Genomic DNA, 15831 nt, shown 5'->3' with positions numbered 1-15831 from the left:
TGATACTGTGGTTTTTGTGTTTATAACGTATAGCAACGAGCCAGCTGGTTTTCCTGCTCTTGAATATAGCGGTTTCAATTCGTTTGTCATTAGGAAGACAGATTAATTGTTTTATGGATTAACTTGGATTTCTATAACACCAAACGCAAAGAAAGATTTTGAATCAATTTAATGGCACTTTGCATGGGACTATATTATTGGTAATGGTGCTGTTGTTTGATAATAAAATGTTTAAAATAAACCGAATTTAAGACATTGTAACAAGTTAGTATCAGTAATGGCTTTAACTTGGCAATATAAGCCTGAAATGTAAACCAAAGTATAACAAGACAAAATTACTAATGGTAATAATAATAATAATAATAATAATGATGGGAAAACGTTGAAAGTATAGCATCAGGGTAAAATATTTGAATAATATTATTGTAATGTTTTTTCTAATAAATGTATTGTGAACAACACAACTTAAAAGGATTACATATAATCAGTGACCTATAGATATTTTAAATGGTACCATGATGCCAATAGGGATAATAGCTTAATAAAAAAGAGGTAAGATAGTTAATTTATATTTCTACTGAGTTATTGTTCTTTATGTGGCAATATTATTTTCCATGTGTCCTACTATTTACTCCCCTTTCCTAAATTCATGCTTTCTGTATATGATACTGAGAGACAAAAAGTAACTGATGATATAAACTCGAATTTGTGTTTGGTAATTGTTGATAGTGCGTTCAGGTGAGAGGAGTCAATTTTCAAACCAAGGGGAGCTGAATGACTTCAGATGTACAGACAACACAAGAAAGTCTGTCGTACATCACCACTACGTACAAATAATAATTATATCACGGTTTATGGTACTTTGTTTTCCAATAGATTAGATTTAGTATTATTTTTGGTCCATCAATTGTAGCAACACACAGCTGCGATTGGTAGTCGCTGTCCATGGTGCTGGAAATGTAGGTCTATCTCTGCCTAAATAACGTAACAAACATTTCGTCCCATGCAAACGTTAACTCAACAATCAAAGTCATGCAATTTAAACAAATATTGGAAAAGTCTCTGAATAATCCTCAAAACGTTGAATGTACAGTATACTGATTTATTTATCTTAATTTGAGGCCACTTTCGGATAATTATTTTCTGAGGAGTTCACCTCCTCATGTCTTTCCTTTAACTCGACAACGATTGGTCTGTAATTTGAAGTACTTAGTAATCATTTCACAATTCATGAACTGTTCCTAAAAAATCTCAACACTCTTTGTAGTGAGGCTTCAGCTCGCATGGTGTCAGTGTAATGTAAAAAGTCAGCAGTGCTCGAGCTTGTTGTGTCGTCATTGGATAAAGGTTCCACCTCCTGACAACATCCTGGCTTACATGTTAGTACAGCATTTCTGCGCTTAGTGTTTCCTTTGTTAGCATTATAATTGCCATATGTACAAAATGCTTTAAGGCAGTGAATATACAAGGAAGTGCTGGATGCTGTTTTTTGCAGAACGAGGGATTTTGATTCTGATGGTTTGCTGAGGATTTCTGTTTTAACCATGGAACAAAGACGACACAAGGCGCGATGGGCGAGAGGTTATTTTATCTGCTGCTTGGTTGCTGTCTTTTTGTGGAGCGTGGCTTCGGCGGAAATACGATATTCAGTCTCTGAAGAAGTTAACGAAGGAACTGTGGTTGGAAATATAGCAAAAGACCTGGGATTGGATAAGAGCTCATTGAAAGACAGGAAGTATCGGATTGTTTCTAGTAATACAGATCCTCTTTTCCACGTGAATCAAAACGATGGCATTTTGTATGTGAGCCGAAAGATTGACAGAGAAGAGGTGTGCGCACAGAGCAGTACGTGTTTGATTAATCTTAAAACAGTGTTAGAAAACCCACTGGAGGTCCATTATGTTGAAGTGGAAATCATAGATATAAATGACCATTCTCCCACTTTTCCAGAGGAAGAGAAAACATTGGAGATTTCGGAGTCCGTGTTGCCCGGAGCAAGATTTCAGCTAAAACCCGCACGTGATCTAGACAGTGGTCAATTCTCTGTGCAGCAATATAAACTGAGCAACAATGATCACTTTCGATTGGATGTGAAGAAAAAAGGGAACGATGGTAAAATACCGATACTGGTTGTTCAGAAATCTTTAGACAGAGAAATGGCTCGAAGCCACTTATTAACTTTGACGGCAATTGATGGGGGTAAACCTCCGAAATCTGGTAATATGAATCTTCTTGTAAATGTGTTGGATGTCAACGATAACGCTCCCGATTTTTCACAAGACATTTATTCTATAAACCTCCTTGAAAATGCTCCAGTAGGTACAATAATCGTAAAAGTGAATGCAACTGATTTAGATGAAGGACAAAATGGGGATGTGGTGTATTCATTCAGTAACAGTATAAACCAAAATATTCTAAATTTATTTAATATCGATGCATTAACAGGTGAGATAACTGTTAAAGGTTTAATCGATTATGAAAATAATGACATATATGAAATAGAAATTGAGGCTTCAGATAAAGGCCTGGCTCCACTAACTACGGAAAAAAGCGTCATTATTAAAATAGTTGACGTGAATGATAATGCACCTGAGATTGAAGTGACGTCATTTTCAAGCTCAATCCCTGAAGATTCCAGACCAGGAACTACAGTTGCTCTTATCAGTGTTAATGACCTGGACTCTGGTCTTAATGGAAAAGTTATTTGTTCCATAAGTGATGATGTTCCGTTCACTTTATCACCATCCTTACGAGACAAAATGTATTCATTAGTGACCAAATCGCCTCTGGACAGAGAGAAACAGTCACATTATGACCTGACAATAACTGCAAAAGACGCTGGTCAACCTCCATTATCGTCTGAAAAGACAATAAGCGTCGTGGTGTCAGATGTGAATGACAACAGTCCTGAGTTTTCACTCAGTCCTTATACTTTCTATGTGGCTGAAGCTAATGAGCCAGGTACCTCTGTGTTTTCTGTTAAAGCTTTTGATCGGGATGAGGACGACAATGCACTTATTACATATCATATTCTCAGAGATGGAAGTGAAGGAAATAAATTGTCTTCATTTTTAAACATTAATAGTGAAAACGGAGATATTTTGGCACTAAAAAGTTTCGACTTTGAAACAGTGAAAACGTTCCAGTTCCAAGTTGTGGCCACAGATTCTGGAACTCCGTCACTAAGCAGCAACGTCACAGTGAACGTGTTCATTCTGGATCAGAACGACAACGCTCCAGTCATCCTGTATCCAGTCAGCTCCAACGGTTCTGCTGAAGGTGTGGAGGAGATTCCCCGCAATGTGAACGCAGCACACTTGGTGACTAAAGTCAGAGCCTATGACGCTGATATAGGATATAACGGCTGGTTACTGTTTTCACTGCAGGAAGTGACTGAGCACAGTCTCTTTGCTTTGGACCGCTATACAGGACAGATCAGAACACTTCGCTCATTCACAGAGACAGACGAGGCGGAGCAGAAACTGGTCATACTGGTCAAAGACAATGGCAACGTTTCCCTCTCTGCAACAGCTACTGTCATTGTCAAAGTTGTGGAGCCCAAAGAGGCTTTTGCTGCTTCTGATGTTAAAAGTGCAACAAACGATGATGAGGAGAGTAATGTCACTTTTTATCTCATGATAACTTTGGCCTCAGTTTCAGCACTTTTTCTCATCAGCATCATCGTGCTCATTGCAATGCAGTGCTCCAAATCCACAGACTACACTTCCAAATACCTACAAGAGACTAATTATGACGGGACACTGTGTCACAGCATCCAGTACAGATCTGGAGACAAACGCTACATGTTAGTGGGACCCAGAATGAGTATAGGATCTACTATAGTCCCGGGCAGCCATGCTAACACACTAGTGCTCCCTGACAGGAGGAGGACTTCTACTGAGGTAGGACATATCAAAACTATTTTCCAACCTCTACAATGTCTTTAGTCTCGTTCCTACCTCATGTGATGCGTATCTCTAAGTGGTTGGAGTGTTATGTGTTATACAAAATGCATGTTGTAAATAAAACTAATTATCTGAGATTGTCCACATGAAGTATAGTTGTAGTAAAGGTGAAGGAAGTTTTGTGAAAACTGTGCCTTGTTTGGTGTCCATTTGATTTGTTTGTATGCTTTCTTATCTGATACTGTGGTTTTTGTGTTTATAACGTATAGCAACGAGCCAGCTGGTTCTCCTGCTCTTGAATGTAGCGGTTTCAATTTGTTTGTCATTAGGAAGACAGATTAATTGTTTTATGGATTAACTTGGATTTCTATAACACCAAACGCAAAGAAAGATTTTGAATCAATTTCATGACACTTTGCATGGGACTATATTATTGGTAATGGTGCTGTTGTTTGATAATAAAATGTTTAAAATAAACCGAATTTAAGACATTGTAACAAGTTAGTATCAGTAATGGCTTTAACTTGGCAATATAAGCCTGAAATGTAAACCAAAGTATAACAAGACAAAATGACTAATGGTAATAATAATAATAATAATAATAATAATAATAATAATAATAATAATAATAATGATGGGAAAACGTTGAAAGCATAGCATCAGGGTAAAATATTTGAATAATATTATTGTAATGTTTTTTTTAATAAATGTATTGTGAACAACACAACTTAAAAGGATTACATATAATCAGTGAACTATCAATATTTTAAATGGTACCATGATGCATATATAGGGATAATAGCCTGATAAAAAAGAGGTAAGATAGTTAATTTATATTTCTACTGAGTTATTGTTCTTTATGTGGCAATATTATTTTCCATGTGTCCTACTATTTACTCCCCTTTCCTAAATTCATGCTTTCTGTATATGATACTGAGAGACAAAAAGTAACTGATGATATAAACTCGAATTTGTGTTTGGTAATTGTTGATAGTGCGTTTAGGTGAGAGGAGTCAATTTTCAAACCAAGGGGAGCTGAATGACTTCAGATGTACAGACAACACAAGAAAGTCTGTCGTACATCACCACTACGTACAAATAATAATTATATCACGGTTTATGGTACTTTGTTTTCCAATAAATTAGATTTAGTATTATTTTTTGTCCATCAATTGTAGCTACACACAGCTGCGATTGGTAGTCGCTGTCCATGGTGCTGGAAATGTAGATCTATCTCTGCCTAAATAACGTAACAAACATTTTGTCCCATGCAAACGTTAACTCAACAATCAAAGTAATGCAATTTAAAGAAAATACAAATATTGGAAAAGTCTCTGAATAATCCTCAAAACGTTGAATGTACAGTATACTGATTTATTTATCTTAATTTGAGGCCACTTTCGGATAATTATTTTCTGAGGAGTTCACCTCCTCATGTCTTTCCTTTAACTCGACAACGATTGGTCTGTAATTTGAAGTACTTAGTAATCATTTCACAATTCATGTCATGTTCCTAAAAAATCTCAACACTCTTTGCAGTGAGGCTTCAGCTCGCATGGTGTCAGTGTAATGTAAAAAGTCAGCAGTGCTCGAGCTTGTTGTGTCGTCATTGGATAAAGGTTCCACCTCCTGACAACATCCTGGCTTACATGTTAGTACAGCATTTCTGCGCTTAGTGTTTCCTTTGTTAGCATTATAATTGCCATATCTACAAAATACTTTAAGGCAGTGAATATACAAGGAAGTGCTGGATGCTGTTTTTTGCAGAACGAGGGATTTTGATCCTGATGGTTTGCTGAGGATTTCTGTTTTAACCATGGAACAAAGACGACACAAGGCGCGATGGGCGAGAGGTTATTTTATCTGCTGCTTGGTTGCTGTCTTTTTGTGGAGCGTGGCTTCGGCGGAAATACGATATTCAGTCTCTGAAGAAGTTAACGAAGGAACTGTGGTTGGAAATATAGCAAAAGACCTGGGATTGGATAAGAGCTCATTGAAAGACAGGAAGTATCGGATTGTTTCTAGTAATACAGATCCTCTTTTCCACGTGAATCAAAACGATGGTATTTTGTATGTGAGCCGAAAGATTGACAGAGAAGAGGTGTGCGCGCAGAGCAGTACGTGTTTGATGAATCTTAAAACAGTGTTAGAAAACCCACTGGAGGTCCATTATGTTGAAGTGGAAATCTTAGACATAAACGACCACTCTCCCACTTTTTCAGAGGAAGAGACAACGTTTGAGATTTCGGAGTCTGTGTTGCCCGGAGCAAGATTTCAGCTAAAACCCGCACGTGATCTAGACAGTGGTCAATTCTCTGTGCAGCAATATAAACTGAGCAACAACGATCACTTTCGATTGGATGTGAAGAAAAAAGGGAACGATGGTAAAATACCTATACTGGTTGTTCAGAAATCTTTAGACAGAGAAACTGCTCGAAGCCACTTATTAATTCTGACGGCAATTGATGGGGGTAAACCTCCGAAATCTGGTAATATGAATCTTCTTGTAAATGTGTTGGATGTCAACGATAACGTGCCAAATTTTTCGCAAGACGTTTATTCTGTAAACCTCCTTGAAAATGCTCCAGTAGGTACAGCAGTCGTACAAGTTAATGCAACTGATTTAGATGAAGGACAAAATGGAGAAGTAGTTTATTCTTTCAGTAACAGTATAAACCAAAATATTCTAAATTTATTTAATATCGATGCATTAACAGGTGAGATAACTGTTAAAGGTTTGATAGATTATGAAGATAATGACATATATGAAATTGAAATTAAGGCTTCAGATAAAGGCCTGGCTCCACTAACTACGGAGAAAAGTGTCATTATTAAGATAGTTGACGTGAATGATAATGCACCTGAGATTGAAGTGACGTCATTTTCAAGATCAATCCCTGAAGATTCCAGACCAGGAACTACAGTTGCTCTTATCAGTGTCAATGACCTGGACTCTGGTCTTAATGGAAAAGTGATTTGTTCCATAAGTGATGATGTGCCGTTCATTTTGTCACCATCATCGAAAGACAAAATGTATTCATTAGTGACCAAATCGCCTCTGGACAGAGAGAAACAGTCACATTTTGACCTGACAATAACTGCAAAAGACGCTGGTCAACCTCCATTATCGTCTGAAAAAACAATAAGCGTCGTGGTGTCAGATGTGAATGACAACAGTCCTGAGTTTTCACTCAGTCCTTATACTTTCTATGTGGCTGAAGCTAATGAGCCAGGTACCTCTGTGTTTTCTGTTAAAGCTTTTGATCGGGATGAGGACGACAATGCACTTATTACATATCATATTCTCAGAGATGGAAGTGAAGGAAATAAATTATCTTCATTTTTAAACATTAATAGTGAAAACGGAGATATTTTGGCACTAAAAAGTTTCGACTTTGAAACAGTGAAAACGTTCCAGTTCCAAGTTGTGGCCACAGATTCTGGAACTCCGTCACTAAGCAACAACGTCACAGTGAACGTGTTCATTCTGGATCAGAACGACAACGCTCCAGTCATCCTGTATCCAGTCAGCTCCAACGGTTCTGCTGAAGGTGTGGAGGAGATTCCCCGCAATGTGAACGCAGCACACTTGGTGACTAAAGTCAGAGCCTATGACGCTGATATAGGATATAACGGCTGGTTACTGTTTTCACTGCAGGAAGTGACTGAGCACAGTCTCTTTGCTTTGGACCGCTATACAGGACAGATCAGAACACTTCGCTCATTCACAGAGACAGACGAGGCTGAGCAGAAACTGGTCATACTGGTCAAAGACAATGGCAACGTTTCCCTCTCTGCAACAGCTACTGTCATTGTCAAAGTTGTGGAGCCCAAAGAGGCTTTTGCTGCTTCTGATGTTAAAAGTGCAACAAACGATGATGAGGAGAGTAATGTGACTTTTTATCTCATGATAACTTTGGCCTCAGTTTCAGCACTTTTTCTCATCAGCATCATCGTGCTCATTGCAATGCAGTGCTCCAAATCCACAGACTACACTTCCAAATATCTACAAGAGACTAATTATGACGGGACACTGTGTCACAGCATCCAGTACAGATCTGGAGAGAAACGCTACATGTTAGTGGGACCCAGAATGAGTATAGGATCTACTATAGTCCCGGGCAGCCATGCCAACACACTAGTGCTCCCTGACAGGCGGAGGACGTCCACTGAGGTGAGCCATTATTTTGTGAAAAGACTTGCAGTGTGTTAATCAGTTGGTTATTTCTTAAAAAAAAGTTCAGTCATTTATCCACTTTACATAGTAGCTTTAGCATGGTATTTTAATATGTTGAAGGAAAATTCACTTCTCTAATGTCTTTTCCAGCTGTAGTGTGGATCAGGCTGTATGTGCTTTTAAACATTGTTGTACTTGTAACAATATATGGTTAAAGCTTGACATATTGCTATCCTTTTTACCGGCAGTCTCCCTTTTCACTGTACTAAAAAAACACACACACCAGTATAACAATATATTCTGATTTACAGTAAACCACCCAGCACGATGTCTAATAGTATGCAAATTCACTCAGATAATAATGTGGGTTTCTGTGTTGTAATACAAAGCTTGACGCATTAACACGGCCGAAGTGTAACAGCCATAGTTCGCTGTCCAGGGTGCTAAAATGTTCTTCTATCCTTGCCTGCATACACAAGGTGCGAAATGTAGATCACCTATTTGTTAAATGCATTCTTCTCATTTGGTTTGTACATGTAAAGAATGAAATTCATAGTTTGATTATATTGACCTAGGTAATATAGTATTTTTGGAGTTTGTCGTTTAAGTTTCATTGCAATGTGGAAAAACTTTGCTTGCATGATTTTCCGATTAAGTGGATTATATTTTACCCGATTAACTGCTAACCATCAACAATTATGAATAGGGAAACATGTATCACACATAAACATTCTCATTATATTTAAAAGAAACAACAACTTTGATGTGGTTGTAGTAAGCGAAAAGATCGCATGGTGTCAGTGTGTTTGGACATAACAGCTTTAGCTTGTCGTCATTCAATTTTTAGTTCCACCTCTTTTTAGCTCTCTCAGTTCAATACGGGCAGCGTAGCTTTGCGGGTTGTTTCTGACCTTAAACACATTGCCCCGTGCCTTTACAACTATCGATATAAAGCGAACATGTTTTAGCGGAATATGTTGGATTAATCTCATAGAGCACGGTTAACAACCACGCGAGGATTCGATATACACTTTTAACAATGGGACAAAGAGGATACGAGGGAAAAAGGGCGATTGGACGGTGGATCGGCTGCGTGGTTGCTGTGCTTTTGTGGAGCTTTTCAGAGGCGCAGATACGATATTCAATCTCCGAGGAAGTTAACGAAGGAACTGTGGTCGGAAATATAGCAAAGGATTTGGGATTAGATAAAAGCACGTTGAAAGACAGGAGGTATCGGATTGTTTCAAGTGCTGAGGACCCTCTTTTCCATGTAAATCAGAATAATGGAATCTTGTATGTGAGCCGAAAGATTGACAGAGAAGAGGTGTGCGCGCAGAGCAGTACGTGTTTGATAAATCTGAAAACTGTGCTAGAAAACCCCCTGGAGGTCCATTATGTTGAAGTGGATGTGCTGGATATAAATGACCATTCTCCCAGTTTCCCACATGAAGAAAAAATTTTGGACATTTCAGAGTCTGTATTACCTGGAGTACGATTTCCGCTTCAACCAGCAAGAGACCCAGACGGAGGCCCTTTCTCTGTTCAGCAATATAAACTCAGCCCCAATGATCACTTCCGTTTGGAAGTTAAAGATAAGGGAGAAGACGGTAAAATACCAATACTGATTGTGCAAAAGTCTTTAGATAGGGAGGCAGCCCTAATCCACACATTAGTACTGACCGCACAGGATGGGGGGAAACCTCCGAAATTAGGCGAAATGAATATTCTAGTAAATGTTTTGGATATTAATGACAACGCGCCTGTTTTCTCTCAAGATGATTATTCTGTGATGCTTAATGAAAATGTTCCAATTGGTACGAAAGTAATGCAAGTCAATGCAACTGATTTAGATGATGGTCTGAACGGAGAAGTAGTTTACTCATTTAGTAGTATTGTGAATCGTAGGCTATTAAACCGTTTTGAAATTGATCCGTCCACTGGGGAAATTACAGTGAAAGGTTTGATAAATTACGAGGAGAAGGACAGGTATGAAATTGAAATTCAAGCATCAGATAAAGGTCTCGCTCCCCTAACGACACAAAAAAGCGTTATAATTAAAATAGTTGACGTGAATGATAATGCACCTGAGATTGAAGTGACGTCATTTTCAAACTCAATCCCTGAAGATTCCAGACCAGGAACTACAGTTGCTCTTATCAGTGTTAATGACCTGGACTCTGGTCTTAATGGAAAAGTTATTTGTTCCATAAGAGATGATGTACCTTTCATTTTGTCACCATCCTTACGAGACAAAATGTATTCATTAGTGACCAAATCGCCTCTGGACAGAGAGAAACAGTCACATTATGACCTGACAATAACTGCAAAAGACGCTGGTCAACCTCCATTATCGTCTGAAAAGACAATAAGCGTCGTGGTGTCAGATGTGAATGACAACAGTCCTGAGTTTTCACTCAGTCCTTATACTTTCTATGTGGCTGAAGCTAATGAGCCAGGCACCTCTGTGTTTTCTGTTAAAGCGTTTGATCGCGACGAGGACGACAATGCACTTATTACATATCATATTCTCAGAGATGGAAGTGAAGGAAATAAATTGTCTTCATTTTTAAACATCAATAGTGAAAATGGAGTCATCACTGCGCTGAAAAGTTTCGACTTTGAAACAGTGAAAACGTTCCAGTTCCAAGTTGTGGCCACAGATTCTGGAACTCCGTCACTAAGCAGCAACGTCACAGTGAACGTGTTCATTCTGGATCAGAACGACAACGCTCCAGTCATCCTGTATCCAGTCAGCTCCAACGGTTCTGCTGAAGGTGTGGAGGAGATTCCCCGCAATGTGAACGCAGCACACTTGGTGACTAAAGTCAGAGCCTATGACGCTGATATAGGATATAACGGCTGGTTACTGTTTTCACTGCAGGAAGTGACTGAGCACAGTCTCTTTGCTTTGGACCGCTATACAGGACAGATCAGAACACTTCGCTCATTCACAGAGACAGACGAGGCTGAGCAGAAACTGGTCATACTGGTCAAAGACAATGGCAACGTTTCCCTCTCTGCAACAGCTACTGTCATTGTCAAAGTTGTGGAGCCCAAAGAGGCTTTTGCTGCTTCTGATGTTAAAAGTGCAACAAACGATGATGAGGAGAGTAATGTCACTTTTTATCTCATGATAACTTTGGCCTCAGTTTCAGCACTTTTTCTCATCAGCATCATCGTGCTCATTGCAATGCAGTGCTCCAAATCCACAGACTACACTTCTAAATACCTACAAGAGACTAATTATGACGGGACACTGTGTCACAGCATCCAGTACAGATCTGGAGACAAACGCTACATGTTAGTGGGACCCAGAATGAGTATTGGATCTACTATAGTCCCGGGCAGCCATGCCAACACACTAGTGCTCCCTGACAGGAGGAGAACTTCTACAGAGGTAAGAGAAATGAACACTTGGGGCATAACAAGTTGCAATTCAAATACATCGTGTAGTATGTCAATTACATTCCCAATGCACACATTGCATGGAGCAACATCAAACGGTCAGATGTATCGTTTATAAAATTTGTTTGAAGAAACGGACTATTCCTTTACATCTGCCTCTTTATATTTCCTGATTAACTCATTGTAACTAAATACAAGATCATTTAGTTGCCTTCACATATTAATGGAAAATCGATAGTAGCTGCATTTCATAAAGATACACGTGCTAAAGCGATATCTGTTTTTGAACATGTGATATATCTGATTGCGTTTGTATACACATTAACTTATCCTCTTATTGTTCCAAGCCTGGAGAAACACTGTCCAGTGTGTGTGTGTTTGTCTAGCGTTGAAGATTTCACGCGTTGAGTCAGCCACCAAGTGTGTATTCTTATCTCTACTGGTGCGTCTGAGTGAAGTCGGGAGTGTCGCTGTCCGTGGTGCTGGAATTTGATTCTTATTAACTGGCCTCTTCTTTTAAATGTAATATAAAAAGGTCTCATCTATAGTAAAGTGACTACAAAATTGTTTCACTTTGAAGCGAGAATTGATTGTGAAATTCATTTTTGAGTAAGAAAAAACAGAAATAAGAAATCGGTCTCTCTATAGTAACAAGCTGTCTATGTTTTCGCTGTTGAATGAACTTTTGATTGTCCTACATTTTCAGTCTAACAGTCTTGCATTAACTCTCTGAATCGCATGGTGTCGGTATAATAGCAAATGTTGCCTCTAAGTTGTTTCGTCATCATAACGTCCAACCCTGTATCATAACCTTTAAAGAGCTTGAACGCAAAACCTGCTCCGTGTATTTCTGGGCTGTTCTGGCGATGGAGTGCAACTTGCGAAAAAAAGGCTGATCACCATTTCTTGACAATACAATTATAGATCCCGGAATCTTTTTTTCTTCTTCTTTACACAATGGAACAAAGAAGACGAGTGGCGTGGATAAAACGGCGGGGATGCGTCGCCTATATGGTGGCTTTGGTAATGTTTTGTAGCGGAGCTTCAGCTCAGCTCAGATATTCCATCGCCGAAGAGGTGAAAGAAGGAAGTGTTGTGGGCAACATAGCGAAAGACTTGGGCATTGACAAAGCTACGCTGCATGCGAGAGATTATCGTATTGTTGGTAGTTCAACGGAACCCCTTTTTCATTTAAACAAGGAGGACGGTATCCTGTATGTCAGCAGGAAAGTGGACAGAGAGGAGATCTGTGAAAGAAGCAACGCGTGCGTAATCAACCTTAAAACCGTGTTACAAAACCCTCTAGAAATACATTACGTGGCTATAGAGGTGCTGGATGTAAACGACCATTCCCCTGTTTTTCCAGAGAAAGAGAAACGTCTGGAGATATTTGAGTCGACATTACCGGGAGCTAGATTTCAGCTCCAACCTGCACGCGACCCTGATGGTGGTCAGTTTTCAATTCAGCAGTATAGACTTAGCAACAATGAACACTTTCGTTTGGAGGTAAAGGAAAGAGGCGAAGACCGTAAGATGCCCTTTCTGATTTTACAGAAGCAAATGGACAGAGAGGCTATCAGAGAACACAGGCTCGTGCTGACAGCTGTAGATGGTGGGAGACCGGCGAGGTCTGGGACAATAGAAATACTGATCGAGGTGCTTGATGTTAACGACAATTCCCCTGTTTTTACAAAAGATGTGTATACAGCTTTGATAAATGAAAACGCGGATCCTGGCACGTTAGTTACTCAGGTGAACGCGACTGATTTAGATGAGGGTACAAACGGTGAGATTGTTTACTCATTTGGTAAAGAAGTTGATGCACGGTTGAAAAACCTATTTAACATAAACCAAAATACGGGCGCAATTAAAACGACCGGTGTAATTGATTTCGAGGAAAACCAAAGCTTTGAAATTGATATACAAGCTTCTGATAAGGGTCCCGTCCCATTGACCACAGACAAAAGTGTAATAATAAAGATAATTGACCTGAACGATAATCCCCCAGAGATAGAGGTCACGTCATTTTCAAAATCAGTTCCTGAGGATTCAAGAATTGGAACAACAGTAGCTTTGATCAGTGTCAATGATCTGGATTCAGGCCTAAATGGGAAGGTGTCTTGCTTCTTAAGTGATGACGTTCCTTTCACCATATCCCCATCTTTGCAAGATAATATGTATGTTATAGTGACCAAATCACACCTGGACAGAGAAGAAAAGTCTTTGTATGAATTTTCAGTAGTTGCAAAGGACGCAGGTGAGCCATCACTGTCTTCTGAAAAATTAATCAGTGTGGTTGTATCAGATGTGAATGATAACAAACCACTGTTTTCTTTTAGCCCTTACACGTTCTATATCAGTGAAAATAATGACCAAGTATCACCTATATTTTCTGTAAGAGCATCTGACCTTGATGATGGGGATAATGCTCATATTTCTTATAAAATACCAAGGGACAGGGATGGAGATAGCGTGGGATTGTTCTTAAACATTAACTCTGAAAACGGAGATATTTTGGCACTAAAAAGTTTCGACTTTGAAACAGTGAAAACGTTCCAGTTCCAAGTTGTGGCCACAGATTCTGGAACTCCGTCACTAAGCAGCAACGTCACAGTGAACGTGTTCATTCTGGATCAGAACGACAACGCTCCAGTCATCCTGTATCCAGTCAGCTCCAACGGTTCTGCTGAAGGTGTGGAGGAGATTCCCCGCAATGTGAACGCAGCACACTTGGTGACTAAAGTCAGAGCCTATGACGCTGATATAGGATATAACGGCTGGTTACTGTTTTCACTGCAGGAAGTGACTGAGCACAGTCTCTTTGCTTTGGACCGCTATACAGGACAGATCAGAACACTTCGCTCATTCACAGAGACAGACGAGGCTGAGCAGAAACTGGTCATACTGGTCAAAGACAATGGAAACGTTTCCCTCTCTGCAACAGCTACTGTCATTGTCAAAGTTGTGGAGCCCAAAGAGGCTTTTGCTGCTTCTGATGTTAAAAGTGCAACAAACGATGATGAGGAGAGTAATGTCACTTTTTATCTCATGATAACTTTGGCCTCAGTTTCAGCACTTTTTCTCATCAGCATCATCGTGCTCATTGCAATGCAGTGCTCCAAATCCACAGACTACACTTCTAAATATCTACAAGAGACTAATTATGACGGGACACTGTGTCACAGCATCCAGTACAGATCTGGAGACAAACGCTACATGTTAGTGGGACCCAGAATGAGTATAGGATCTACTATAGTCCCGGGGAGCCATGCCAACACACTAGTGCTCCCTGACAGGAGGAGGACATCTACTGAGGTGAGAGAAATGAACACTAAGTGTAAAACTTACTGTATGTGTTGCACCCATGAAAAGACCAGGACTCTGTCTTCCGTTTGGCAACTTTATTCTTCCCGGTGCTGTATTTTCTTATGATTCTCTTTCTTAAGAAGCATCGGGTCCTCACAACAAAAACGGCATACATGCGCATTCAGCCCTTGACCACGACCCCGACCATTTACGTCACCTCTGCACGCAGGCCAATGACGTCATATATCAAACCTAAAATTAAAAGAGTTCATAACAACTTTTTAATTTCTGTGTAGTCTAAAATGAAATTACAGTACATGTATGTTTGTTTAATTAACAAATTAAACAAATGTGAAATTATATACAGTACTTTCTAACTCATAGTGTAGTGTGCTTTCCTTTGTCAAATTGAATTGCATACAAATATTTCTAGGTCGCAACATTTGAATTAAAATACTTTGTGAAGTATGTTAATTACAAGGTCACACTTTAATAACGGCAGATTTTGTGTGAATGACAGACGGATGAGATGCGGGTCTGAATGATTTAATTTTGCAGAGAAGAACTGAAACACAGAATCTCCTTAGAGAAGCTTGATGGAAACGGACTGCAGAAAAAATGATATCCTATAAATAGTTGACGAGATGGTTATTATGGACCTGCTTAGTTCAGTAGTTGCTTTTTACGATGGTTGTGTGTTTGGATTTCACGCAGCCCAGAATGTTAACTCCACTCATAACGTGATAACTGATATTGAACACAGCACATATCACGAGCAGCTATACTAATACATGGCTGCTCCCTTACTGAAGGAGAGAGACTAGAGAGGTAAAACATGTTTTAGACAATGAATGGAATAATGGAGGTTATAATCATTATTTTATTCATAATTTGGGCTTGAATCATTTAATGGAAATCAGATGTACCCCAGGTGTATGGTCTGCAGATGTCATTCATTCTGAGAGGCAACGTGATCCACTTGTATTATTTTAATGCTTACATCCTCCGGCATAGGGGAAATTTAACCACAGGTATGTT

General features: G+C 39.3%; 1 protein-coding gene across 12 annotated transcripts in view; it reads left to right on the top strand.

Annotated features, from left to right (window-relative positions):
* LOC109990510 (protocadherin alpha-C2) overlaps positions 1 to 15831 on the top strand; it is a 196522-nt gene that overhangs the window by 52984 nt on the left and 127707 nt on the right. The window contains exon 1 of one of the 12 annotated variants that reach the window (XM_029279073.2): positions 1414 to 3902. The exons of 8 other annotated variants lie outside the window; for them this stretch is intronic. In XM_029279073.2, the coding sequence (XP_029134906.1) occupies positions 1545 to 3902 (2358 nt within the window). In that variant the 5' untranslated portion in view covers positions 1414 to 1544. Of the gene's footprint in view, positions 1 to 1413; positions 3903 to 5592; positions 8080 to 8976; positions 11480 to 12351; positions 14803 to 15831 lie in introns of those variants that run through there. 3 more of the 12 variants (XM_065958480.1, XM_029279071.2, XM_029279072.2) reach the window with 3 other exon arrangements.

This window comes from Labrus bergylta, chromosome 9 (genome assembly GCF_963930695.1).
Source record: "Labrus bergylta chromosome 9, fLabBer1.1, whole genome shotgun sequence".
Classification (NCBI taxonomy): Eukaryota; Metazoa; Chordata; class Actinopteri; order Labriformes; family Labridae; genus Labrus; species Labrus bergylta.
This window is presented reverse-complemented; position numbering and strand designations above follow the sequence as displayed.